At 45.9% G+C, this 27291-nt stretch overlaps 4 protein-coding genes across 11 annotated transcripts; all 4 read left to right on the forward strand.

Annotated features, from left to right (window-relative positions):
• The first annotated feature begins 1371 nt into the window (after window positions 1–1371).
• Window positions 1372–11835, forward strand: LOC6599857 (sensory neuron membrane protein 2). Of its 4 annotated transcripts, none has more exons than XM_026991612.1 (11): window positions 1372–1447; window positions 1791–2645; window positions 5731–5888; window positions 5959–6106; window positions 6224–6356; window positions 7020–7072; window positions 7665–7925; window positions 7991–8423; window positions 11016–11134; window positions 11202–11327; window positions 11396–11835. In XM_026991612.1, the coding sequence occupies exons 2-11, from the start codon at window positions 2511–2513 to the stop codon at window positions 11570–11572; spliced, it is 1743 nt and encodes a 580-aa protein (XP_026847413.1). In that variant the 5' UTR covers window positions 1372–1447; window positions 1791–2510; the 3' UTR covers window positions 11573–11835. The 4 variants fall into 4 exon arrangements, with proteins under 4 accessions (XP_026847413.1, XP_002024979.2, XP_026847414.1 ...); XM_002024943.2 differs by having other exon boundaries at window positions 1969–2645; XM_026991613.1 differs by lacking the exons at window positions 1372–1447; window positions 7020–7072 and having other exon boundaries at window positions 1480–2645; window positions 6224–6361.
• Window positions 11836–12961: 1126 nt separating this feature from the next.
• LOC113566350 lies at window positions 12962–14727 on the forward strand. The gene is made up of 2 exons (XM_026991627.1): window positions 12962–14580; window positions 14646–14727. The coding sequence occupies exons 1-2, from the start codon at window positions 13155–13157 to the stop codon at window positions 14678–14680; spliced, it is 1461 nt and encodes a 486-aa protein (XP_026847428.1). The 5' UTR covers window positions 12962–13154; the 3' UTR covers window positions 14681–14727.
• LOC6599856 (mediator of DNA damage checkpoint protein 1) lies at window positions 14716–17215 on the forward strand. The gene is made up of 4 exons (XM_026991577.1): window positions 14716–14739; window positions 14802–15981; window positions 16044–16379; window positions 16450–17215. The coding sequence occupies exons 1-4, from the start codon at window positions 14716–14718 to the stop codon at window positions 17067–17069; spliced, it is 2160 nt and encodes a 719-aa protein (XP_026847378.1). The 3' UTR covers window positions 17070–17215.
• A 1368-nt stretch (window positions 17216–18583) lies between these two features.
• Window positions 18584–26308, forward strand: LOC6599855 (transcription initiation factor TFIID subunit 4). 5 transcript variants are annotated; one of them, XM_026991534.1, is made up of 10 exons: window positions 18584–18886; window positions 20126–20745; window positions 21418–21579; window positions 21850–22527; window positions 23424–24008; window positions 24076–24300; window positions 24383–25279; window positions 25355–25528; window positions 25599–25724; window positions 25784–26308. In XM_026991534.1, the coding sequence occupies exons 2-10, from the start codon at window positions 20386–20388 to the stop codon at window positions 25940–25942; spliced, it is 3366 nt and encodes a 1121-aa protein (XP_026847335.1). In that variant the 5' UTR covers window positions 18584–18886; window positions 20126–20385; the 3' UTR covers window positions 25943–26308. The 5 variants fall into 5 exon arrangements, with proteins under 5 accessions (XP_026847335.1, XP_026847334.1, XP_026847336.1 ...); XM_026991533.1 differs by lacking the exon at window positions 18584–18886 and adding an exon at window positions 19376–19816; XM_026991535.1 differs by lacking the exon at window positions 18584–18886 and adding an exon at window positions 19378–19816 and having other exon boundaries at window positions 20126–20622.
• Window positions 26309–27291: the final 983 nt, after the last annotated feature.

Here is a 27291-nt window from a genome sequence, read left to right on the forward strand (position 1 = left end):
ACATATGCTCCCGGACTGCAGCGGTCTATGCAGCTGTTCTCTCTTGTCTTCATCTCGCGCCTTTCTTTCATCTCTTCGCTTTCGCTCTCTCGATCGGACGCGCTCTAATCGAGTTCTCGCTTGCATTAGGTCACGGGCAATTCGTCTTCGGCTTCGGCCTGCCTTTGCACGACGTCTATGGCGAATAGTTCCTCAATCCGACACCGTCCGACGGGGCTTCAATTTGATCCCCTCTTGAATCGAGCTAATCATCGAACAGACTCGTCGTGCTCGAACCATTCGCTATCCCTTCGACTTCTTAGCACATTACATACCATCACCCACACTAAACCTTATTAAACGGCACAATTGTCGATTGCAAACATACACTGCAGAAAAGCTCAGGGGCTCAGCAAAGAGTATAAGAAGATGAACTGGAATGAGCTATAGAAGCCGCCTGAAGGAGAATGAGAAAACATGTAGCAAGAAAAGGGTAACAAGATTTGGAGTTGGAGTCATTCCTGGAGCGATAGCAGTAGTAACAATACACAAAACGATACTTCCTAATGACCTGCAGGAGGAAGGACAAACACATATGTAGATATCTTGCCCATATATCAAATGGGAACTTGTGAAAAATTGCCAGTCAAAGCCACCATTAATAACCTTATCCATATTCATATCCAAATCCATTTAATTGGAGTAAGTGCATCATTAGACCATTCGATATTAGATAAGACACCCAATCTATTCGCAATATGTGTGTACCCTCTGCTTAAGGAGGTATATTCGCATTGGGAAACATAATGCTATGCCGAGCGGCAGTTTTTTGCGATTCTCATGGATAGATACCAAGCAGAGATATATTTTTGATGAACAATTAACTGATATTCATTCTTATTTAACTCTTCTTCTCCATCTATCTATCACCATCTCCGTTTGCTCCAAATCTTCATACGCTCTTTAAAAGGTACAAAAAAAAAGGTCAGAAAATGAGGAAAAATATGTAAAAACTTGCACTAATTTGCTAATGAGCCGCTCATCCATAATTTAACTAAAATAAAAATGTGTACAAATATTACAAAAGAAAATAACATAAAAGTCGAGCAACTCGAGCCAACTTTTGACGTATAAAAGCCCTCAGCAAGCTCTCAGCAACGTTGCGCGTGCGCGCTCTGACTCCACAGTGGCTCTCTCCCTCTCTGTCTCTCTTTCTCTTTGCCAGATCGCAGGGCTTTTGACCAGAAGAAAAAAACCTACAACCTGCTGAAAGCCATAAGTCAAAGCATTGTCATCGCTGTGCTGTGCTGTGGCTGCTGCCCCGGAGCTTGGCCTGAACTCTGCCAGTCGTCTGCGGTGATTCCGAGCGGTGCGTTGGCCTCAGAAAAGATCTCTCGTCTCGTCACGTCACGTCTCGTCTTTACAGAAATAAGCCACTTACTCGCAGCGCCAACAACTCAATTAGAATGTATAGTGAAAATTTGTGTGCTTTTTTTTGATTCATTTCGCTTTCAGTCCGGAAGTTTTCCCCCATTCACCCAGTCCACCCAGTCCACCCACCCACCAGTCGCGTGCTTGCATTAATTCAAATGTGCAGCTGATGGTATCGCGAGCCAAATCCTCGGTCCCCTATCCCCAAGCCCCAGTATCAGAGGCCGGACCCCCTTGTAGCCCCATCTAGACCCCATCTAGATCGGAGCCAACGCTAGATTTGCCTATAATACTACACACACGTACGTGTGCTGTGGCGTGGTGTGGTGTGTCCGGTGTGGGCCGAGAATCAAATAAAAATGTACCACAATTAACAAAAGGTTGTCACTTGCTCGCCGATGCCCCAGTGCGGAGGACCATACCCATCTACCATCTAAAGTATTTCTTGTGCGTTTTTTTGTGAATTTTTTTCTTCGGTTTGTGATGCGACCCAATTAGGCAGCAAAGCACGCAAGGCAGCAGGCGAAAAAATTAACAAAAATATTTTAATTATATCAGCTGATGGCAGAAAAAAGCTTTCACTGCACAACAGGCAAACCCGTTTTCATAATTTAAATATACCTACCTATACCTACGACATATGAGAGACATAATACATATAGTAGAGATATAGTAAAAGACGGCAGAAAGCCAACGACAGCGACAGCGTCTCGCATTCGGCAACTTGTTTATTTCAAAATTATATATAACAAAAACCAAAAAAAACCAGAAACGAGTATCTTATAAATAGTGCGCTTTGTTTCGGCACACAACAAAAACAACAACAACAACAACATCCACAGCAGCAGCAACACCTCAACCAACACCAACGACTCCAACAACATTCCAACAACAATCGGCTCTGCTCTCCCTTGACGTAGGTCAGGCCAAAGCTCTCCTCAATCAAAAGAAAAAAAAAGAAAAAACATTTATACAGCCGGCTTTTGAGGGAGCAGACTCGAAGAGTCGAAGAGAGAGAGAGAGAGAGAGAGATTTATAGAGAGTGGTATTTTTATTGAAGAGAACCGGAACGACCCATGGGTCGCATCTGATCTCTGCAGATGCTTGAATCAACGACACCGAAAATGCTCCACTGGTCCCTGATCGTCAGCGCCCTGGGCGTCTGCGTGGCCGTCTTGGGTGGCTACTGCGGATGGTCTCTGTTTCCCAACATGGTCCACAAAAAGGTGGAACAGGTGAGTCCAACCAAAAGGGGAATATCCTATCATCCTATCACCTAGGGCCTAGGCTATATAGCACTACATGGGATGCGCACTGGCTCTGAGTCGGACAGAAAGGTATCTATCTGGGATCTAAGAGATGTTTTCTTTGTTACTACTCGCCTTTGCTTGCCTCACCTTTCATTAGAAACCAAACAGCGTTTCTTTACTTTAAATATTAGACTAGCGATTTCTATCGCTGGACAGCAAACAAATGGAGCTTTTGTTGACTTTTAAGAGTAAATATTCAAGCCACTAAGCGAAGTGTGTATAGAACCAGGGAACAAGTGGATAGAATAATCCGTAGTTAGTCAGACTCGGGATGACTCAACGAAAGTTCAGAGAAATCGGACTTCTAATTAAATGGTTATGGGGGAAACGGGCTTAAAATACATTTCCATAAGAATGCCAGCGAATTGGAGTGCCAAAAGTCCCTGCCTCTGATTCCTGTGTTCAATTGTTGATCCACTACACCCATTATATTTATGGCCGATTACAAAATCTGATTGTTACGACAGAACCAGGCGACAGTCACGACAACCAAACATTAATCTCCTTATCCGTAATGAGATCGGTCAATGAATGACACAGCAGCTGTCCTCAGTTCCCATTCCCCAATCAATCTGCCGGCCAAAACAAGTGCAATTCAATCCCATATCCCATATATGTACATGATATAATTACATGGAAATGTTCCCTTTGGCCCCCGAGCGAGCCCAGAATCGATTCTGGATGCCCAGGGGTCACGCTTTAGCAGAATGCCAAATGAAAATGCAATTGAAATGCAAGGCAGCAAGGCCATGAATTAATTCGCTAGTTAAATGCATTTTATGGCCATTATTGCTTTAGCGCCGTGCCATTAGAGCCAAAACACTTGGTTCTTGTCCTTCAACGCGGTTTTATTTATGACCATTTTGACCATTTCGGAAATGCGTGTCATTGGGGATTTTCGACTCAAGCGATGAGTGCGTGACAGCCACGAACATATGTACATGTTCTCATTCAGTGGAATTATCATGAGACAAGATCTATCCCTTTTCTCTGATCCGGCAGGGTGTGACACGATGCCCTTCATTTGTGAGTCACGATCAAGTAGACGACGTGACAAGATTGCCATTGCATCTAGAGAAGGGCTCGACCCCACTCACGCTCCCATCTCTGGGCACACGCCAGAGCCAGCCAGCCGCCGGATCAGGCGTGACATCTTCTTCGCCGAACATTGTCAAGGGAAGGCAAGGCGAAACCGAAACCGAAGCCCCAACTAGAAGTACGAGTACTTGAGTTGACTTTGAGCTTAACTTTTGTTTTGTTTTATTGCAATTAGAATGCAAACAGAAACTTTAATCTTTTTCGCTGTTCAGTGTTCAGTGTTCAGTGTTCAGTGTTGGCTGTTCGCTGTTCGCTGTTCGCGTCTGTGTTTGCTCTTTATTTTAATTGTTGGAGCTGCGCAAAGTTAATTGCCCTTTTTGTGGTTTCGGCTTTGGCTTTTTGTCATGCGGCCGTCACGTCACCCAAGGCACAGGGTTAGGCCCGAAATTGTTTTTTATGGGCCACCGCCATTGTTAGCAATGAACTTCCGCATGTTTTTTGTTTTTGTCGCGATGCGATCTAGAATGGCCAGCACTTTGATAGGCCCTCGAAAGGCAGGGGCCTTCAACTTGAAGGTGGCACCGTGTACCTTGCAATGGAATGGCACCCGAAAACCATAAACCATAAGCCATCAACCATTTCTATTTGTAATTCAAATGCAATCGCCAAAGACAAACAAACGAGTCATGAATCGAAATCGAAATCGAAATTGAAAATTGAAATTGAAATTCAAAGCAACTGAAGTGGGGATTCGATGGTCAACAAATGATGTTGTGCAATTTGGCCCGAAAGCAATGCCAAACAATCGCAGCTCTCTTCAAAGCCCCACTCTTTTCGGCCAACCAGTCTTTCGGCTCTTCAAAATTACGCATACGCCTCTTTGACCCAGCACATTCTTAGACTCAACGAAATCGGTATCGGTATTTTGGCCACGTTTCTCTTTGTCGTTTGATTTGTCGCCATGCCAAAAACTGCTCTATTTCGCAACAATTATTTGTATGATTTTGCTGAATGAATTTCGGGCCATTGTCAGCCGTCAGTCGGGGTCTATCTTCGGCAGCAGGCAGCAGGCAGAAGGCAGCAGTCAACTCTTGAGGTTAATCAAACGTTTTGTATGCTCTTTGATACATATGTATGTATGTATATAGTGTATAGTATTGGACCTGACCTTGAAATCTGCCTTAGTCATACCATATGGATGTACATACGAGTAACTTATAGATACATGCCGCTACATACATATTTACATCGACAATTCTTCAATTGTGTCCAGTTCGAGGGGCAGACCATAAAATTATATTGCTGGTCATGTTTTGGGCTTGTTTTGTTGCCTTCATTTTATGTTTTGCCAATTTTGAAAACATATATATGTACATATATGTATTTGTTGGCTACCGAGTTGTAAAAATTCAAATGGAAGGTCAACAAAACCTTTTTATTTGCGTAGCATGAGAAATATTTGAAAATACTCGTGCACCCAGAACTCCTCCCAATTAAAACCGGCCTAATTTGTTTTCATTAAGAAAGCGAGAAATGTGAAATTAAACCAAATACTCCGCTTGGTCATTGCTCCTTCTCTCTCTCTGCCATCGAAAAATAAATAAGAAAAATAACAATAGAAATTGCATTGCCCAGAAAGATACAATAAGGCACATAGTATTTTCTTGAGCTGAAAACAGGTTCGTGCTCTGCTTCGGCGGGGGATTGAAGTTTGATGATTTTGATTTGATTTTTATGGCCACTACTGCGTCATTAGATGTCATAAATAAGAGGCTCCGACGCGTGATAAACAACATTAAAATGTTGTTTAATAAATTTAAGTGTAATTAAGCCCAGAGATAGAGGAAAAGCAAAGCAAAGCAAAGTAAATTAAATGTCAGATAAATTAACAGCAAATTAATTGGGAATATTCTTGGCTGCGAATTGAAAGTAGATCTCTCACATTTTCCCGGCTTCTTCTATCCCCCGACAGAGTGTCATTTTGGCCGATGGCTCGGAACAGTACAAACGCTTTGTGAACCTGCCGCAGCCTCTGAACTTCAAGGTCTACATATTCAATGTGACGAATCCCGATATGATACAACATGGTGCCATACCCATAGTCGAGGAAATCGGACCCTATGTCTACAAGTAAGTAGAAATCTTTGCTGAGGAATCTTTAATCTTTGATATGAACCCCTTCGATCTTCCAACCCCACAGGCAGTACCGCCACAAGAAGGTGAAGCATTTCTCACGCGATGGCTCCAAGATCACATACGTGCAGAATGTCCATTTCGACTTCGATGCCGATGCCTCGGCGCCGTACACCCAAGACGACCGCATCGTGGCCCTCAATATGCATATGAATGTAAGTAAAGCGGAGAGCCGCAGACTAAACCGAAGTCAAACCAAAGATAAATGACTCTCTAAGGACATTGTTGTATCGTTTACAAACTACAAAAAATTTTTGATAATCAATTTGCAGGCATTTTTACAAGTGTTCGAAAGAGAGATCACAGATATCTTTCAGGGGTTCGCCAATAGGCTGAACTCCCGCCTGAATCGTACGCCCGGCGTGCGAATCCTGAAACGTCTGATGGAACGTATTCGAGGGAAACGTAAAGTAATTTTATTCACTACTAATTTTATCGAGAGTAGCAGCAGAAACGCCTGCCAGCTGGTGGTGGTCTATATCGGTCCATATCGGTCTATATCGGTCTATATCGGGAATGGGAATAGAAGTTCGGTTGAGTTCAAACAATGACCCAAAAGTGTGTGTTGTCTGTGCAAAGATTTACTCACTGGCATGCCTTGGTCTCTTGGTCTCTGATTCAACTTAATGGTTAATGGTAATGGCTTTTCTACTGGGACTGTGATGGCGCAAATAAGCGAGATACAATCTCTTAACTGTGTTTGTCTTTGTTCTGCTTTTAATATATCTTTTATGTTGTGTGTTTTGCTTTATTAAGTATGATTTAACCCAGACGTGCGTCACGGACATCGGATATCGGATTCTAGAAGTAATTAAGCTGATGGGTTTTTTTTATGGGTTGATTTATTTCGCTGATTGTGGCAGCCCAACAGTTCTGGGTGTGGGTTAGGTCAGGATCGTGTGGGGTTTATGAGACTCAAAGACATCAATTTAGTTTGGGAGTTTCTTGGCTAAAGGTAAAGAAGTCAATATTCTAGACACATATTAGACCCCTCCTCCCATCATAACAGTTTTTAGGTGAGGAATGTAAATAAGAGTATACGCAATTTAATGAACTGCAATTTTATAGCGCCTTTTAGCTGGGTTCACGGCATCTTGATCAGCATTATTGAAGATGTGAAAGTAAGTTGAACAACATCCTCCAACCGCCTCCGCCTCCGCCTTTGCCTCCTCCTCCTCATCCGAAAGCATTGCAACCGTAACATTGACTCAAACTTCAGACTTCCAACTCAAGATCATCCACATCAGACGGAGAGACAGACCGACAGACAGATAGACAGATGGACATTCAGATAGAACAGCAAAATTTTGATTGGCATTCACCTTGTGGTGGATCTGTGGCGTGTTGTTGATATATGAAATCCCTCGTCTATGTAAATATTTTGATAAATTGCCGAGTTGATTTGAAATGAACGATGAGAATCGAGGGAAAAAAGCGGCAGCAGAACGCCGAATGATTGGAAACATCAATTTTCACACATATGAACACATAATTAATAATAACAAATTTAAGCTTGTGCTTTACTCTAAACTATAAACATATACATATGTATGTATAGCTAACAGCCCCGCCTACCCGCTAATGCTTGATGCCTGCCTGCCTGCCTTACTTACTTAACTTTACCTTACCTTACTCTGCCTTGCCTTGCCTTGCCACGCCGTGCCATGCCACAACTTCCTCAATTAACTCTTTCGGAATTGCCCTCTCTTTCAGTCCGTTTTGCAAATCTCTGAGAACGATCCGGGACTGGCGCTGCTCCTGGTCCACCTGAACGCCAACCTCAAGGCAGTGTTCAACGATCCCCGATCCATGTTCGTGCACACCTCCGTAAGGGAGTATCTCTTTGATGGAGTCCGGTTCTGCATCAATCCCCAGGGCATTGCCAAGGCCATCTGCAACCAGATCAAGGAGAGCGGCTCCAAGACCATTCGAGAGCAGAGCGACGGTAGCCTCGCCTTCTCCTTCTTCGGGCATGTGAGTATCCGCAGTGAGAGTGCAAGCCAAACACAGTCTCTTCAACTTCCTGTCTTGGTCCGCAGAAAAACGGCTCTGGTCATGATGTCTATGAGGTGCACACGGGCAAGGGCGATCCAATGAAGGTGCTGGAGATCCAGAAGCTCGATGATTCGCACAATCTGCAGGTCTGGCTGAATGCCAGCACAGAGGGAGAGACCTCCGTCTGCAACCAGATCAATGGCACCGATGCATCCTCCTATCCACCGTTCCGCCAGCGCGGCGACTCCATGTACATCTTCAGTGCGGACATCTGTCGGTCCGTGCAGCTCTTCTACCAGGCGGACATCCAGTACGAGGGCATCCCCGGATATCGCTACTCCATTGGCGAGAACTTCATCAACGACATCGGACCGGAGCACGACAACGAGTGCTTCTGCGTCGACAAGCTGGCGAATGTGATCAAGCGGAAGAACGGATGCCTCTACGCGGGCGCCTTGGATCTGACAACCTGTTTGGGTGAGTCGACAGCTGACAATTTATCGACGAGAGAGTCCGATAATCCATGAATCAAAATACATATTGTGGCGAAGGCTAAGACTACTCTGTAAATGTAAATGAACGTATGCAAAGATAATACTGATACTCAGTGATGAGAGACTCAATAGAACCGAATCTTATCTTCCAAAATTAATGATGTAAAGATTACATCTAATTGAAAACCCCGCTGTTATTCCTACGAGTATTTTATGCAAAGAATTTCCAAAATATTTGTTTTTACGCTCTGGGTGTGTTATCTATCGCTTATCTGTAGTTCCTCATGTTATTTCACAGTCTAAACTGAAACTGAAACTGAATTATAATTTCAAATGCGAGTAGATTCCCATAAATTAACTAGATCAAAGACTTCTGTTGTGCTTTTCTGGTTTTGTCTGGGTCTCAGAAGGAGTCCATCAACTTATAGATGATATTTGATAGATCATATAGAGCATTTGGCCTTTCCATCACTTCCACTTGTGAAAAACTAAACTGATTTTGATACCAAACGCATTTTTTGCCCAGTTTCCTCTCAAGAGAGAAGAGCTCATAATGTTTCCCCCATTGGATCGGCTAGAGTATTACCATCTTCGTTGATTTATTAGCCCCTTGGTTATGGCATCTTCTGAGGCTTCTTTTTCTATGATATAAGTCTGATTTAATTTAATTAGCATTTTATTTATGTCGATAGTTTAGGCATTTGACAGTTTGTTTTGTTTTTTATTATGAACACTTAACTCAAATGTTAACGATTGAATGTTTCATCCATTCGGACTCGTACAAGCCTTATCATTAATTGGAGCAATGCCGACAGACAGCCAAACGGTCGGTCATTCCTAAAAATACCATATCGACATCGACAAAAACCATCTATGAACTTTAAGCATTTTTTGGTCTCAAATCTTCATTATCATTTTCATTTGATGATATTGAAATACGTACGTCTATACTAACCGGAAATATTTCGAATAATATTTGACAATTTTTTGCCATTCATCGTTTTTTTTTTGTTTTGGTTTTTTGTTGTTCTTGTTTTGTTATGCAAATGAGTCTCTCTTTATGGCCGTATTGTGTGTTGTCTTATGGCGATTAACCGGCCATTCAGGCAGAGGAAAGAACTCCCCCAAGGCACTCCATGAGCCCATCTGTCATCGCGTGGCTGTGGCTGTGGCTGATGATGGTGGTACGAGTGGATTACCAGAGTAATTATAAGGCGAGAAATACTAAATCAAATGCAAGCCATGCTTTGCGATTGATCTTTGAGGGGGACGGGGGATGGGATCCAATTCTAGCTTGTGTTTTATGGGACTCCTATGCTAATTCTCTGAAGAGAAGTGCAAACCAAAGGCATCAACATCGACACTCGCAGCTAATCAAATTTAAATTATGCGCCACTAAACCGTAAAAAAAAATATAAATAAAAAGCAATACAAATGGAATATTTCCATACACACGCGCTCAACCCCCGAAAACTGACAAATTGCAAGCGATTTTTGTTAAGACTTTGATTTAGATTCAGATGAAGATTCGCATTCAGATGGAGATGGAGATGGAGATGAAGATTCTGTGTGGGCTGGCTTCGTTCTTCGTTTGATCTTCTTCGATTGTTTAATTTCTTAATTAACACTCGAGTTGGAGAGGGAAAAAAAGCGTTTAGCTTCACATTTGGAATCCAGTTCTCCCCCGAGGGGCATTGCGCATTTGAAATCAAAAGTGTTGTCTTTGGGGTCGGACTTAATTCATCTACGTACTTGAAGTGAGCCCCCCACTTCATCATGATGTTCTCGAGTGTGTCCGAGTGAACGAACGCTCCACAAATTGAGGCAGCAAATGCGAGCTGTATACCATTGGCTGGGAGGGTATTATGATTCTAACGAGAAGTTGCCAAAGAAGGAAATTCTGCTGAGCAATCTAGTCTGTGAGTTCATCAAAATGATAACTATCATAGGAAAAGTGTGTTTAGATCTTCGACTTCCGATTATGGCCTTCATTTCTTGATCATATTTTTTGTGGTGTGGTTTTTTGTTTGGGTGTTTGCCGATCGCGCACGTTTCCAGCTTGAGATTCTTTTGGTGATTCCTCCTTTTCTTTAGTTCATCATTTTTTTTTATTTTTATTATAATTGTCGAAACGTGAGTTAACAGTTTCAGTAATGAGCATTTGAAATACACAGTTCATTGTCTGATGAGGAAATTCTAGCAAATTGGTTCAGGCTTTGGCATCAGAGCCGTGCCATGCCATCCCAATTCCAATCCCCATCCCAAGTGCTTGTGTAAATAAATAAATAAATAAATGTTGTTCTGGCAAAACGTGAGCCGCCGCAGCTTCCGCAACTCTCTAGATATTCTGTGAAATATTTTCAATTAATTTAATTGAATTAAATGCAAGTAGCTCGCCGCCACAAAGGTCAGGCAATCCTGTTTTGTTTTTTTTTTAAATATTTCAACAATGTAAACAGAATAATTAATATTGGAATTGAATGGAATGCATTGACACCCCCAAGGAGCTGGTTATGCAAATTAAGATGTTCCTTATATATGTATGTATATTTTATAATTATTTCTGTGTATGCAGATGCCCCTGTTATACTGACGCTGCCGCATATGCTAGGCGCCTCGAACGAGTACAGGAAAATGATACGCGGCCTCAATCCAGATGCCAAAAAGCACCAGACCTTTGTCGATGTGCAGTCGGTAAGTGAATTCTCGCGGCGAATGCCATACTCGTAAAAGAACCTCAATTTATTGGTATTTCCATTAGCTGACGGGCACGCCCTTGCGGGGCGGCAAGCGGGTTCAGTTCAACATGTTCCTCAAGAGCATCAATCGAATAGGCATAACCGAGAACCTCACCACAGTCCTCATGCCGGCCATTTGGGTGGAAGAGGTGAGTGCCACAGAAGCAGAACCCCAATAAACCTTCGATAGATCATCTCTTGTCTGTTCTTCCTGCAGGGCATCCAACTCAATGGGGAAATGGTGGCCTTCTTCAAGAAGAAACTAATCAACACCCTCAAGGCCCTCAACATAGTCCACTGGGCGGCTCTCTGCGGAGGGGCAGGCGTGGCCCTCATCAGCCTGCTCTACTACCTCTACCAGAAAGGACGCGGCGAAGAGGCTCCTCTGAAATAGAGAAATGGGGATGTACCTCCTCAACGGAGATGGACATGGAGATGGAGCTGTAAATGTAGATGTACTTGTTATGCAAATTAAATGCTTGTAAAGATGTATTTTTTTTGTTTTTTTTTTTTTGTATGATTAAGTTACTTTCAAGCGTGTCTATATACATGTAAAGATGTATCTGTTATGCTATACCTTTTGTCTACGAATTTGTATATAATTTATTTTTTAAATGTGATTCTATTGTATTGTGATTTAGCCTACTAAAACCTACCATAAACTAAACATGTTGTTGAATTAAATTGTGAAGAATATGTTGGTATTTCGTTTCAATTCCTGGAATTCTCAAATTAGAGAGAGTAAATCTCTGGGACTGTTTAAAGATTTCATTAGAGTGTTCTTCCAAGGACCATACATCATTTTTGTTGACCACAAAAAGCACTTTGCATATTTCAAACCTTGATCTAACCGCCCCTCTCCCTATCAGCAGTGACTCAAGTTCAAGATCAACTAATGAGGGAATCCAAATCCAAGTATTAATCAATCAGCAACAGTTTTTGGCCCCACAATTTGCACAGACCGCCAATTAAAACACAGTTTATATTGCACAAATTGGCTATCAAAAAAAAAAAACAAAACAGCAGCTAAACAAAAATAGTTTTTGACTTGGGCAAGACCATACAAAAAGGCTAAAGGCCCAAGCCCCGTACCGATTGACCAATTCCGAGATGCAAACAGAAATATTTCCCCCGAACTGTAGTATAAACAATGCTGTCCAAGGTATTATTTGCCTTACAATGCGATTGAGATTGAGACACCCGAGACCGAGACAGAGTCCGAGTCTGAGCCCGAAGCTGGGACTGGGTGGGGTTTTGGCAATGCTGATTGATTGACAGCTGCGAATCGCGACTGTCAATGGATTGATTGAGACTTACGAGGCGATTAAAAACGCGTGAAAAACGCTTGCGCTTGCGACTGATCAGGTTGATCAGGTGGATCAGGTGGCTGGCTCTCTGCCGATAAATATTTGAAATTAATTTCATTAGCCAAATGACCAGCTAATGGCTGGTTGGCTGACCGACTGCAGAACTTTCTAACTTTATTTTGTATGGTTGAATATTCGTTTTTATTCATTTAGATAGGTTGCTGTAGGTATTCATATTCCATTCTTTTGGGTTCTTTTCTTTCGGTCGGAGAACCTTTTAAGCTCTGGTCTGGTCATAGTAATTATGCAATAGCCACACACACCACACAGCCACACACACAACCAGTTTGTCGCTGTCGTCGTCAGAGAAGTCGTCGTAGTCGTCGTCATATTCAAATTGACTTTAGGCTGAAGATGCGACCGCTCGCTGGTTCAGTCGTCAACGAAACGCGCAAACGCACGCAGCAGCTAGCTGTTAAAAACGCTCACCCATACCAAGACGAAACACAAAAACAAAAACGAGCGCGTTTAAAAACGCTTTTCGTGTGAAGGGAAATTTACAATTTAAATGAAGTAAGGATCTCTTCTCTGTTACGCTCTAGATTCTGCCGCGTGGTGTTCTATATAAGAGTGAGACCCGATCCAGATCGTTTGTCAGATCATCGCAAGATGCCGAGGCAGTCGCTTCTGCCCCTCCTAGTCCCCTTCCTCCTTCTGCTCGTCGTCTGCCCCTTGGGGCGGGTGTCGGGCAAGGTCTTCGATCGATGCGAGCTAGCCAAGCTCCTGCAGCATCGTTTCGGACTACCCTCTGCCCAGGTGGCGACCCTGGTGTGCATTGCCCAGCACTCGAGTGACCTGAACACGGCCGCCTTCGGTGGTGGCACTGGACCGGGAGGCGGCTCCCATGGCATCTTCCAGATCAGCGACGTTTACTGGTGCTCCCCGCCCGGACAAGGCGCGGGCTGTGGCCTGAGCTGCTCTCGCCTGCGGGATGATGACATCGCGGACGATGTCCTGTGTGTGCGGAAGATCTACGCGGAGCACCAGAGGATTTCGGGCGATGGATTCTCCGCGTGGCAGGCCTACAGCGCGTACTGTCGCCAGGACGTGGCCTCCTATGTGGCAGGATGTGGCGTGGGAGTCAGCGGAACAGCTCTCTCGGTGGCCGCCTCCTATCAGCACCCGCAACAGGTGAAGGTGAACCACTACCAGGGACAACCACAGGTGCCACTGGCGGTGGCTCCCGTCCAGCGCCAAGCAAAGATTTACAATCGCTGTGAGCTGGCCCAGGAGCTGTACTACCAACACAAACTTCCCATGCCCCAGATCCCCACCTGGGTGTGCATTGCCCAGCACGAGTCCTCCTTCAACACGGCAGCGGTGGGTCGTCTCAATGCGGATGGGAGTGCGGATCATGGACTGTTCCAGATCAGCGATCTATTCTGGTGCACACACGATCAGCGGGCGGGAAAGGGCTGTCATGCCACGTGCAATCAGTTCCTGGACACCAGCATATCGGATGATGTGCAGTGCATACGGAGGATCCATCAGGAGCACACCCAGATCTCCGGCGATGGCTTCAATGCCTGGACTGTCTACAAAAGGAACTGCCTGGATCAGCACTACGAGCAGGTGGCGGCCTGTTTCGCCAAGCCCCAGGTGATCGCCAGCCATCCAAATGCCATTGGGGGATCACCCATTAAATCAAAGGTCAGCTATGCATATCAATTCGGTCAGAAGAAGATCACTCCTGTGGCTCCGGTGGCTCCCATTGCCAATCAATACTATAAGCCAGCCCCACCCTTGCTCACCTACCAGCGAGTGGGTGTGAGCTATCAGGGCAATCCCTTCCTGAAACCACCTCAAGCTGCGCCTCAGCGTGCGGCTCAGTCCCACCCCAATGCCATTGGCTTCGGCGGAAAGGTGGGCCAGAGCCTGGCCAATCCCTTCTTTAGCCACAAGCAGACACAACACACAACACAGCATTATCAGCAACACTATCAGCAGGCACATTACCAGCAGCAGTATCTGCACAGCACACACAGCACACCAGTAATCACATCCACATCCACATCCCGGACGGGTACGGGTACGGGTAAAGTTTTCAAACGCTGTGAATTAGCCCAAGAGTTGTATTTCTCACACAAATTTCCCATGCAGGATATAGCCACCTGGGTGTGCATCGCCGAGCATGAGTCCTCCCTCAAGACGGCGGCCGTGGGGCGCCTCAATGCGGACGGGAGTGCCGATCATGGTCTGTTCCAGATCAGCGATCTCTACTGGTGCACCCACGGTGGGGCAGAAAATGGTGGCAAGGGCTGTCACATTGACTGCGATCGCCTGTTGGACTCGGACATCTCGGACGATGTTCAGTGCATAAGGACCATCCACGAGGAGCACACGAGAATCTCAGGGGATGGCTTCACGGCCTGGACTGTGTACAATGGACACTGCAGACAGCAAACCAAAGCGGATATAGTCGGTTGCTTTGGGGGTACAGATCTGTCAAAGGAGCAGGTGCCTCCAGCCAAGGGAAACGAGATTACAAAGAAAGCACCTCCCCAGAGGGCCAAGGGAAAGATCTTCAAGCGCTGCGAACTGGCCCAAGAGCTGTATTACAAGCACAAGCTTCCCATGAAGGAGATTCCCACTTGGGTGTGCATCGCAGAGCATGAGTCCTCCTTCAACACGGCAGCCGTGGGTCGTCTCAATGCGGATGGGAGTGCCGATCATGGCCTGTTCCAGATCAGCGATCTCTATTGGTGCACCCACGGTGAGGGAGGAGGCAAAGCCTGTCACATTGAATGTGATCGTTTGCTGGACTCGGACATCTCCGATGATGTGAAATGCATTAGGACGATCCATGAGGAGCATACCCGCCTGTCAGGGGATGGCTTCAACGCTTGGACCGTCTACAACGGGCACTGCCGGCATCAGAGCTTGGCCATGTTGAGTGACTGCTTTGATGGCAATGAAATAACGGAGGCGCAGAGGCCGAGGCCGAGTCCGTATGCAGAGCGGCCACAGGTAAAGCCACAGCAGGTGATCATGGACAAGCCTCAGCAGAAGATCGCTGCCAGTCATGGATATGCGAATAATCCTTTTCTGCAGAACATACAGGCAGTAAAGAACCCGCAGGTATCTGCTCAGCAGCTTGCCTTGTTCAGCAATTCAAAAGAGAAGCCTTCTACAGCCCTAGTCCCAGGCAGTTCTCCATCGACAAGGCCCAACTATGACCACAATCCCTTCCTTAAAGCTCCTGGCTCTCCGCGTCCCTCTGCTACTCCGCTGAAGAATTCTGTGCAGGTCAAGCCCAATGATAATCTTTCCTATGCCCAGAACCCATTCCTCAGTCTACTGGCAAGGCCAATCGTGCCCGCTCGAGCACCTGTCAAGCCCTCAGTCGCTACGAAGTCTCCGCAGCATGTAACCAGACCCTATGTCAGCAGTGACAGCTTCCGCAATGAAGTGATAAAATATACCGCCACATCTTCAGGTACAACAACAACAACAACAAAGCACCCCATAACATCAACAACAACAAAAACAACCACTAAGAGCACTGCCAAAGCAACTGTGAGACCGACGAGTTTCCCCCCTTGGGTATGGCAAACTTCCGCGAAAACAACGACAAGAACCAAGCCCACAACACGGCCCCCGTCCACAACGAAAGCTACAACTCATTATACTACTGTAACGAAACCCACGTCACGCCCAACATTAACCACTCGCTCAGCGGCAACCACTCGCCCAACGACCATCAGCACAACAACAAGACCTGTTACTCGTTATATAGCAGTAACGAAACCTACGACGCGTCCCACGTCAACAACACGCCCAGCCACAACTCTTCGAACTGTGCCTACCACCCGCCCATCAACAACAGCGAGATCTGTAACGCATTATACAACTGTAACTAAGCCGCTACCTCGAGCCACACCGACAACGCGTCCAACGACAACAGCCCGTCCAGCTACAACAACTCGCACTGTTCCCAGCACTCGCCCAACTGCCTCAACCAAAACTACAAATCACCCAGCACCCACAACTCGTCCAACTATAACGACTCGTCGAACATTAACAACGAGATCTACAACTCGCTACACAGCCACAGCAAGACCCACCCAACGGCCTACAACGAGACAAACAACTCGTTACTCAGCTATAACCACACGTGCCACTCGTCCCACCACGTCAAAAACTCTCCCGAGCACCACCCCAAGACCATACTTATTCACATCGACAACAACACCACAAAAGAGTTCGACCACGGCAGATCCTTTCAGTCATCCTTTCTTCCAGAAATTTAAGGCCAAGTTTGAAAAAACTCCCAGCCCTGTTCTACAAATCAAAACACCTACAACAACAGCGGCACCTTCACGCCAAAACCAGAGCACCACCAGCAGTCCGTACTACGCCAAATACCAGGAGAACAAAGTCAAAGTGGCAGCCAAGACAGTTTTCTCTTACGATTTTGGTCAGAATCGAACGACAACGAAGCGACCTGATAATCCAACAACGAAAATAGCATCGAGAGCACCCAAGTCTGCTTTCGACGTGTATCTAAATTGGAACAAAAACTAATGGGTTCCGAAGAGCTGAGTGGAGCAATGGACGGAATGGGGGATATGGCACTTTTAAGACTTGTAAATACGCGTTATTGATTGATGTAATACGGCTAGTTTAGCATAATGGCAGAATACTCATGCATTATTAATCGTAAGCATTATAAATAGGATTTAGATAATAAAACAAAAATAAAACACATGCGAATGCGAAATGTACGAAAATTAATTCAACTTTAGACAACAAACCACCAACTGGTTGAATCGACAGCCTAACAACGCGCCAAACGTCGTCGCCAAGTGCGATCGTGGCATTAGCTGGAACATTTTGATTAATTTTCATTAACTTAACTCGTTTTTTGCCAACTCTCTGCCTTGTTAACATAACTGCTAACCGTAGCAACAAATACAATCCGGCCACAAGAACTGAACAAGTATATTCGAACAGCAAGCAACGAGTTTTGCATTCGAATTAGGTTTCCGAGAAGAGCTCTCTTATATTTCACCACGCTATCGATTTGCATATTTTATGTTATCTCCTTCGAAGCAGCAGTGTCAACGAAGAAATCAAAAATATTTGAATACCCATTTTAAATTTGATATAATTGAGCAGTTTCCCTCCTCTTGCCAATCGTAGCCGGTAGTACCACCGCTAAGTGTAGCCATAGCACTAACAAAAATGTCGTGAATACTAAGCTAGCCAGATCATCGAACTTGTCGGAATATTTTGACGTTGAAATTAAGTTGAAGCGCTATCCAAACAGTGTGTAGATGCTAGCTAGTAGTATTCAACCAGCAGCAATTTTTGAACGAGAATGAGTGATAAGGATTTAAATGCAATTCATTGGATAAATGATCCATGTAAGGATGTAAGTTGATAGTGAACATTCAAAAACGTGTCGTATGGAAAAGTTTTCATACTTAAGTTTCTTAAATATACCCTAAAAACTGAAATTTAATGAAATTGATAAGAGGCTATAAATTTCCCTGAACGGAACGTAAGCACCAGAGTGACCATTTACGATATATTATATACTAGGGCTAGAACGGTTCGTAATCAAGTAGTTTTTTAATCGTTTTTTTTTTTAAATGGTATATTTTGGTATATTTCTGAGGGGTTACGCTGCTGCTCTCTTCTGCTCTCTTCCTCATACATGCAACGGAAAAAAGAGTCGGAAGAGCGTAATTTTGAATGGTCTATAGAAAGAGGTATGGACAACAGGCAAACACCCCATGGCAAATTGCAAGGTTCGGAGGAACCTCACCTCGGCGCAATATGCCTTGAAGACAAAATCGGTATATCGGCTAATCGGGTAATCAGGTTAAGAAGGGCGGATTTTACCTTGCATGTGTTGCTTTTTCAGGGCTGTCTTGCCTGTTATCCATACCCGCTTTTTTCTCCCATTATGTAGAAAGTGTGTGTAGCTACCGCGTAGATGCCATGTAAAATATTGAGAAAATGTAAACATTCAACACAAAAAAACAAACACAAAACTAACTACGAGAATTAATCTAAAAACCACCCACCACCCACAACGAAGGCCCTAAGATAATCCCCAAAGTGAAAACCCTTCAGAGCAGTGCATTTATATTCCGAAATCACGCGTCTCACGTGCTGGGGCAAGGGCTGGGGCTAGATTTTTTTTTTTGTGCAAAAGTGGACGTAGTGGCTGTCTTGCCGCAGCAACTAACTGTTGGGGAAAACAAGTGGAAACCAAAGAGTATTTGCACGATCAAGAAGCTCGATCGCGCGCGTCGTTCGGTTTTCGGCCTAAGGGCTAAGCGCCAGAAAAGTGCTAGAGCCGTGCACAGAGTTCATATGAAAAATGAATTGAAGTAAGTGCCTATCCTAAACAAGCGACAAATTGTGTTAAACGACTGCAGGCTGTACAAAACGATACACACACACACACACACACACAAACATAAGACACCAGCTCCCCGCTGCCCACCTAAGCCAGATTACTAATACTACGGCTTGCGGCGATGCGATGGTCCAATCGCGGTTTCTCATTTAATATATAGTGAAGATAAAAACCAATTCACACATGAAAAAAAATCTAATGGCCGTAGTGTACCTCGTTGAGACAACGGCGGTGGCGGTGTTTACATTATAGCCCCCCATATGTTTGTCCTAGCTGACTTTGCAACTTTGGGCGTACTGGGGCTGAAGTAATATCCCTGATTCAGTGCATCATGTATACCTTACCATAACATACCATTCGTTTATCATAATCTGATGCTAAACGGTTGAGCAAATATCAAAAATAATAATAATAAAATATAAATTAAACATTGAGCGTTGCCGGACTGAGAAAATCATCGTGGCAACGCCGCGCCAGACGATAAATCATTGTTTTGCGTTGCCGGACTAAGAAAACCATCGCAACAACGTGTTCTTGTTCAACACTGAACAATTTTCCGCCAGCTTCTGGCAACGCCGCTCCAGACGATTATTTTGCACGCGCATTCGTGAAAATGGCGGCGTTGTCGAACTACTGTCGCTGCCAAATTTTTTGTACATCAAAATAACCAAAATAAAGCGACATTCTTCCGTGCCCGACGTCAGAGGCCGACCGAGTGCGTGTGGTGTGTGAAAAATTGTTGATAAATCTTCCAAGCAACGACCCACCGGGGTAGAATAGTCAGATAACACACGCGACCGCAAGAGAAGGAGAGCTCGCCAGCGCAGCAGCAGCCGCGTGAATAAGCTCTTGTCAGCGGAGCACCCGCGGCCGCTCTTAAGGCTTTTGGCCCAAATTCAAGGTGAATTGAATGCAATTACTATATGTGTGCGCGCGTGTCTTGCGTCTGTGTGTGTATGCTCCCGCTTCTCCAGTGTCCGGCGTGATCTACTCTACTCTTTTGAGTCTGGCCACCAGGTGCTGTGTGCTGTGTGCTGGTACTGGCGCTGGTCGGATCTTGACATCTGCTTGTTTTATGACCGCCAGGTAACGGTGGCACAGGTAGCAAGCTGTAAACGGCAGCGGCAGACGCGTAAATTATCCCAAAATCATCCGATCACTGGGTATACCCTTCTATAAATACTAAAGAGCATTTAATATTGCATTGCAGTTCGCTTTTGGGACACGCAGCATGCAACAGTCTGTATCAGCAACATCGTTCCGAGTGATAGACCTTTGCTGCAGCCACAACCACACGATGTCCGAAAGCAGTTGATCGAGAAATCTGGCGGCAACAGTACGTCCTCTGAAGCATAATTTTTGCTAGGACACTCGACAAAGGGTCTTCAAACGCCTCCGCCACTCCACTTCACGCCTTCAACACAGACACACAATCCACTCCGCTCCTTCACCTTCACCTCCGCCTCCACGATGAACAGCCAAACAACAGCCGGCAATCGCATCACATTCACCAACCAATTGCCGAATGGAACCATCAACATAGCCGGCAATCCGGGCAGCGGTGGCGGTCCGACGATCATCTCGACTGCCCAGCTTCCAAACACGACAACCATCAAGACCATAACGGCCGGAATCGGGGGCCACCATCCGGGCCTGACGCAGGTGCACCACCAACAGTCGCCCCACCAGCAGCAGCAGACGCAATCCGTAGGTGCCACCCAAACACAAACCCTAGTTATTAAATCCAATCACCATGCTGTCACCCTGCCGGCGGGTCTAGTATCAAGTGCACCAGCAGGAATCGTAACAATGACCAAGACCATCAATCAGGTATCCACATCAAGCTAAACAAACAAACAGAAACAGAAAACAGGCGTTAGGCGAATGAGTCGTCCGATCCGGTTTATCTCTATATATTCCCATATTCCCCATATTCCCATTTTCACCTAAATCCAAGTACAATCCAATCCAATCGGAATTTAGTCAGTCGAAACACACACATTGAGGCGTACACATATAATTTTAAAACATTAATTTATGCTTTTATAGACGGCTTTCATCCTCCAATTCCATAATAAATCCCCCTTTCTGCCCATATCCGAACACTCCCAACCAACCAACCAACCAATTCTATGCTCATTTTTTTTATAGTAAGAACTCATGATTGTATTTTGTAGACCTATTGCTTTGAACGCTCGCTTTATGTAGAACAACAGCTCGTAGACAAACAACGAAAAAACACGCCCCGCAAATCCCTAACAAATTGATCTGCACATCAAAATTACATTTTCCCTTTGTGATCCCTGATCTATGATCTGTGATCCTGCGATCCCGTGAACGGACGAAGCCATCATATAAGCCGTGAACTGGTTGCATGCTGTAGGCAATCTTTGAATCCTCCCTACTCTAAACGCTTCAGCCCCACTGTCGTAGAACTTGAACTTTCGATCCACGATCCTCGTGGAAATTCTCTGAGAAATACTAATCAAATTGTGTCCACAGGGCCAGCCGCTGCTCAACTCCATGCTGCCGGCAGGAGTTGTGGTGGGCATGCGGCACCAGTCACCGGCGCAGCAGCAGCAGCAAAAGAACGTGTCCGCCAATCCGCTGAGTCGTGTGGTAATCAACTCGCACATGGCTGGTGTGCGACCGCAGAGTCCATCGGTGAGTGTTCCAATGCCTTGCCATGCCATTTGAGTGGTGTAATGTTGTTGTGGTGGGTTCTTCTCTACTAATCCACACATCCCACAAATCCAATCCCAAAAACCCACAAAATGTTCACATGATCCACACCAAACTACATACTGGGGCCCCCCCACATCCACACACCACACCCGACACCCGACACGCGACACACACCATTTGTCCAACCGATGAAAACCGAATCCGAATCCGAATCGAATATCTCTCTCTGTTCTCTATTCTATCTTTTAGATAACTTTAAACACACTTAATACAGGACAGACCCCGGCGTTGTTGCTGAAAACGGATAATGGATACCAACTGTTGCGCGTGGGCACGGCCACGACGACTGGCCCGCCAACGGTGACACAGACCATGACCAATGCCAGCAATAACACCAACAGCCACCACACAACAAGCACCACAAACCATCCCACAACCACACAGATACGACTACAAACTGTGCCGGCTGCAGCTGTAAGTAGATATCATGGGCAACAACCATCCCAACAGCAGCAACATCAGCAGCTGCAACAACAGCAGCAGCAGCAGCAGCAGCAACAGCAACAGCAACTTCAGTCGCAACAAGCATCCAGCACTACTGCCAGCGTTAGCATAGCACTGCGCAAAACGATTGTCCGTACATCATCCACAATCCCATCCAGCAATAGCAACAATAACCATATAATTAATGCCTCCACCACCACCACCACCAACACCACCACCACTACTACCAACAACAACAACAACAGCAAACCCGCTAGTAACCAGCAGCAGCAGCAGCAACAGAAGCTCCAGCAGCAACTGAAGGCTCAGCAGCAACAGAAACAGCAGCAGCAGCAGCAGCAACAGCAACATGCCGCCGCCACGGCTGCCGCAGCGGCAGCAGCTGCAGCCAATGTGCCCGTCACTATAAAGATCAAGCAAAACGTAAAAAGAAGAACCATCTCTCCTCCAGGATATATGCCATATATAGAATACATATATATTTTGCTCTTCTACTCTCTGTTCTCCTTTTTGTCTGTTATGCTGTTATTTGAATCTTATGATCTTATTTACGCTTCAGTTCAGTTTTAGTTCGACTTATTCGACAAATCAAATCAATTCATGATTACTCAATTCGTGATTCGTATGATATATCGATGTATTTTACTTAGCCTACGTTTTGCATGCATGCTGCATATCGTTGTGTATATCCGTATCCGTATCCGTATATATATCTGTATCTGTTGTCTGTGTATTTGAAATACTCTCTTTATTTTGGATTTAGTCTATGCGCTGCCTGCTTAAGCTATGGCTTTGGCTTAGGCTAAGGCTATGGCCTGTTGCTGTTTCAGGACTCTGTCATTAGAAAAGACAGACACTATTTCTATACATCCATTCATAGGCTGAGGAGTAGTAGGACTCATCTTAAAGATGTGATGTGATGTGATGTGCTGGACTGCTGTGGAAGGAAGATAAAACTGCTTAAGCTCATCTCATGTCGCCCCCCCACCTATGCCATAACCACCCCCATTGCCCTCCCCCCCTGCACATACATTTGGAGTCCAGGAACCTGCTGCTGCCCGCCCACCCACAAGAAATACCATAATCATCATTAATATTGTACTATCCATATACATACATATATACATATATATATATATATATCTATATCTATATACATATATATATAGCTTTCTTTTGTGGTTAATCGTACGCTTTTTCTCTCCTAATTTTGCACTTATATTTGCGCTGCGTCTTATCGAATATCAAATATGACGATCCCAGCCGATCCGATGAATTCCCTGGCTAATCCATTGGTTCCTCTCTTGATCTCCCTACAGTCGATGACCAACACCACCGCCTCCAACAACATCATTGTCAATTCGGTGGCCAGCAGTAATGCGCATGGCTACACGACCTCATCGCAGCCACCGCACCTGACGCAGCTGAACTCGCAGGCGCCCCACCTGCCGCAGATCACGCAAATCCAAACGATACCAGCACAGCACCAGCAACAACAGCAGCAGCAGCAACAGCAGGTGAACAATGTGAGCTCCTCGGGAGGCGCACAGGCTACGACGAGCACAACGACAACGACGACGGCTCAGCAGGGAAATACCAAAGAAAAGTGTCGCAAGTTTCTAGCCAATTTAATTGAATTATCGACACGGGAACCGAAGCCAGTGGAGAAGAATGTGCGCACCCTCATCCAGGAGCTGGTTAATGCGAATGTGGAGCCCGAGGAGTTTTGTGATCGCCTGGAGCGTTTGCTCAACGCCAGTCCACAGCCCTGCCTCATTGGGTTTCTCAAGAAGAGCCTGCCACTGCTGCGTCAGGCCCTCTACTCCAAGGAGCTGGTCATCGAGGGAATCAAACCGCCGCCGCAACATGTCATCGGTCTGGCGGGACTCTCGCAACAGCTGCCCGTAAGTCCCAACACTGATGTTCCATTACTTCACTTTTGTATTGAAACATTTGCTGTATTTTTTGTAGAAAATCCAAGCGCAAATCCGTCCGATTGGCCCCAGCCAGACAACGACCATTGGACAGACGCAGGTGCGCATGATAACACCAAATGCGATGGGCACGCCGCGGCCCACCATCGGCCACACGACGATATCGAAGCAGCCCAACATACGGCTACCAACAGCGCCGCGACTCGTCAGCACGGGCGCCATTCGCACCCAGATACCCTCGTTGCAAGTGCCTGGACAGGCGGTAAGTTAAACAAACTCCCTTCCTTTTGATTCCGCTTTGATTTCCCTTGATCACTTAATGTTCATGGTTACGTATCTTATAGAACATTGTGCAAATCCGTGGACCGCAGCATGCTCAATTGCAGCGCACGGGAACTGTGCAGATCCGGGCCACGGCCCGACCGCAAAACACCACGCCCACGAACAAACTCACTGCCGTCAAGGTGGGCCAGACGCAGATCAAGGCGATAACGCCCAGCCTTCACCCGCCGATGCTGGCAGCCATATCGAACAGTAGTGGGCCGCCGCCCACGCCCACGCTGTCGGTGCTGTCGACGCTCAATTCGGCATCGGTCACGTCGCTGCCGGTGCCATCGCTGCCCACGGTCCATCTGCCGCCGGAGGCGCTGAGAGCCCGTGAACAAATGCAGAATTCGCTGCACCACAACAACAATAACCACTTTGAGCCGAAGCTGGTGGAGATTAAGGCCGGGTCGCACCTAGAGCGAATGAATGCCTCACTGACGCCCATCTCGGGCAAGACGCTGGTAAAGGCATCGCCGGCGATCAGCAAGGCGGCGGCAAGTAAAAAGAGGAGGGATGCGCTCGATGCCAAGGACGAGTCGAAGGCGAACAGTGCGAGCGGAGCGGCAGCGGCGGCCAATTCGTTTTTCCAACAGAGCTCGATGTCCTCTTCGATGTATGGGGACGATGATATCAACGACGTGGCCGCCATGGGCGGTGTCAACCTGGCCGAGGAGTCGCAGCGGATTCTCGGCTGCACGGAGAACATCGGCACCCAGATACGCTCCTGCAAGGACGAGGTGTTCCTCAACATGCCCGCTCTGCAGGCGAGGATACGGGCCATCACCACGGAGGTGGGTCTGGACGAACCATCGCAGGATGTGGCCGTCCTCATATCGCATGCCTGCCAGGAGCGACTGAAGAACATTGTGGAGAAGTTGGCTGTGATAGCGGAGCACCGCATTGATGTCATCAAGGTGTGTGGAAATGGTGCAGCTGCTGATTCTGTAGATCCTCTAATCTAATAATGATCCTTGTTCGGCTCCTTGCAGTTGGACCCCCGCTACGAGCCCGCCAAGGATGTGCGCGGCCAGATCAAGTTTCTGGAGGAGCTCGACAAGGCCGAGCAGAAGCGGCACGAGGAGCTTGAACGCGAAATGCTGCTCCGGGCGGCGAAGTCCAGGTCTCGTGTGGAGGATCCCGAGCAAGCCAAGATGAAGGCGAGGGTAGGATATTTGACCCAGTTCCTTCCAGGCTCTCAGATTCGCTATAGTTCCATTTCATTTCATTATTTAGGCCAAGGAAATGCAACGCGCAGAGATGGAGGAGCTGCGGCAGCGGGACGCTAATCTGACGGCTCTCCAGGCCATTGGACCCCGCAAGAAACTCAAACTGGATAGCGATGCGGCCAGTGCGGGAGTGGTATGATCTCGAACGACTTAGACCTTCTGCAAGTGATGACCAAATTCTTTCGTCTTTAGGGTTCCAGCGGCGGCGGACTGTTGAGCAGCTCGGGCTCGGCACCAACCACGTTACGGCCGCGCATCAAACGCGTCAATCTGCGTGACATGCTGTTCTATATGGAGCAGGAGCGCGAGTTTTGTCGCAGTTCCACGCTGTTCAAAACATACCTCAAGTGATCGCTGCTGTTCGTCATTCACATTGTCTTCTACTCCTGTTCCCGTTCCAGTTCCAGTTATATTGCACGTCACCGCCTGCCCTGCCCAGGCCCGGGCCCGGGCCCCTTGGCCTCTGGTAATGTTTCCCGCTTCAGATTTCCTCCAATCGCAATATAATGTAGCCTCTGACTTAACCGATTTGATTCGTCGTCTCCGTTTCTTGTTTTTTTTTTTTTAGTTAGGAGCCCCTGGCCCCCACCCTATTTAAAGTGTACTTTTAGAACCTTAAAATCTAAATCTAATTTCTATTCGCTCTTGATTTTAAGTCTAGTTTAAAGCTCGTTTATTCCCCACAATAAATTGTCTGTAAAACTTAAACCAAACCAATCCAAAAACGCAGAAACAAAAGCTAAACATAAACGAAGAAATATGAAGAAAGAAGAAACAAAAGGAAAGAAAGAGAACAGAGTAGAATAGAACTCTATAGAACGCGCAGTCAGCAGAGGAGGGGCGTTTGAATTGTAATTGTAACATAACATAATGTTTGCATTAATTGCATTGACGGCCTTATCTAAACGATATAAACATAATTATTAATATTTAATTAATTACTAGCTTAGTTTGTTAAACGAAAACAAAAGCGTAATTCCTAGCCCTTAAGTGAGATGAGATGATGTGCAGCTGAATGAAAGCAAAGAGGATAAGTGGTCAAATGGAGCAGGCAAGCGAATCCGAGAAGAGAATTGCAGTTGGCAGATTGCAGATGGTTTCTAAAACCATCAGAAGAGAAGTTCAGAAGTTCAGCAAGGAACAGACACACACACATCAGAGGAAACCATTTAAAGCATATATTGAATTAGTTCTAGTTGTTTAAACCACAAGCTGTAATTCTAAATAACATATTATGTATAAAACCAACAACCCCCCAACCAACCCAACCCAGCCCAACCCCAACAAACTGTACATAAAGCCTAGGCTAAGGATCTTCTAATAGTTATAAAAGTAGGTAAACCGAGCGTAATTAACAAATTCAACAAGATGATGATGATGATGATGATGAAGACCGAGGATGCGAATGTCTAGGCATTAAGATAACTAAACATGTTTTTATTAGAAGCGCTCGCTCGTTCATCCATTTAGAGACACGATTCGATAGTATCTACCATACATACATACATAAGTGTGCAGGATCTGGTGGGTTGGGGCCAATGTGCGGCCCAGATCTCGCCCTGCCATCTGCTCTCGGACCAAGCTGCAGGCAGATCGATCGGCATTGGCCCTACCTCCTTTAATCCGCCCTTCCTCCCTCCCTAAACATGAACACGAACACCACACAACACACAAAAACAAAAAAATAGATGAATTTGTAT

The sequence above is a fragment of the Drosophila persimilis genome, unplaced genomic scaffold, assembly GCF_003286085.1.
Source record: "Drosophila persimilis strain 14011-0111.01,24,50 unplaced genomic scaffold, DperRS2 tig00000676-arrow-arrow-pilon, whole genome shotgun sequence".
NCBI classification, from domain to species: Eukaryota; Metazoa; Arthropoda; class Insecta; order Diptera; family Drosophilidae; genus Drosophila; species Drosophila persimilis.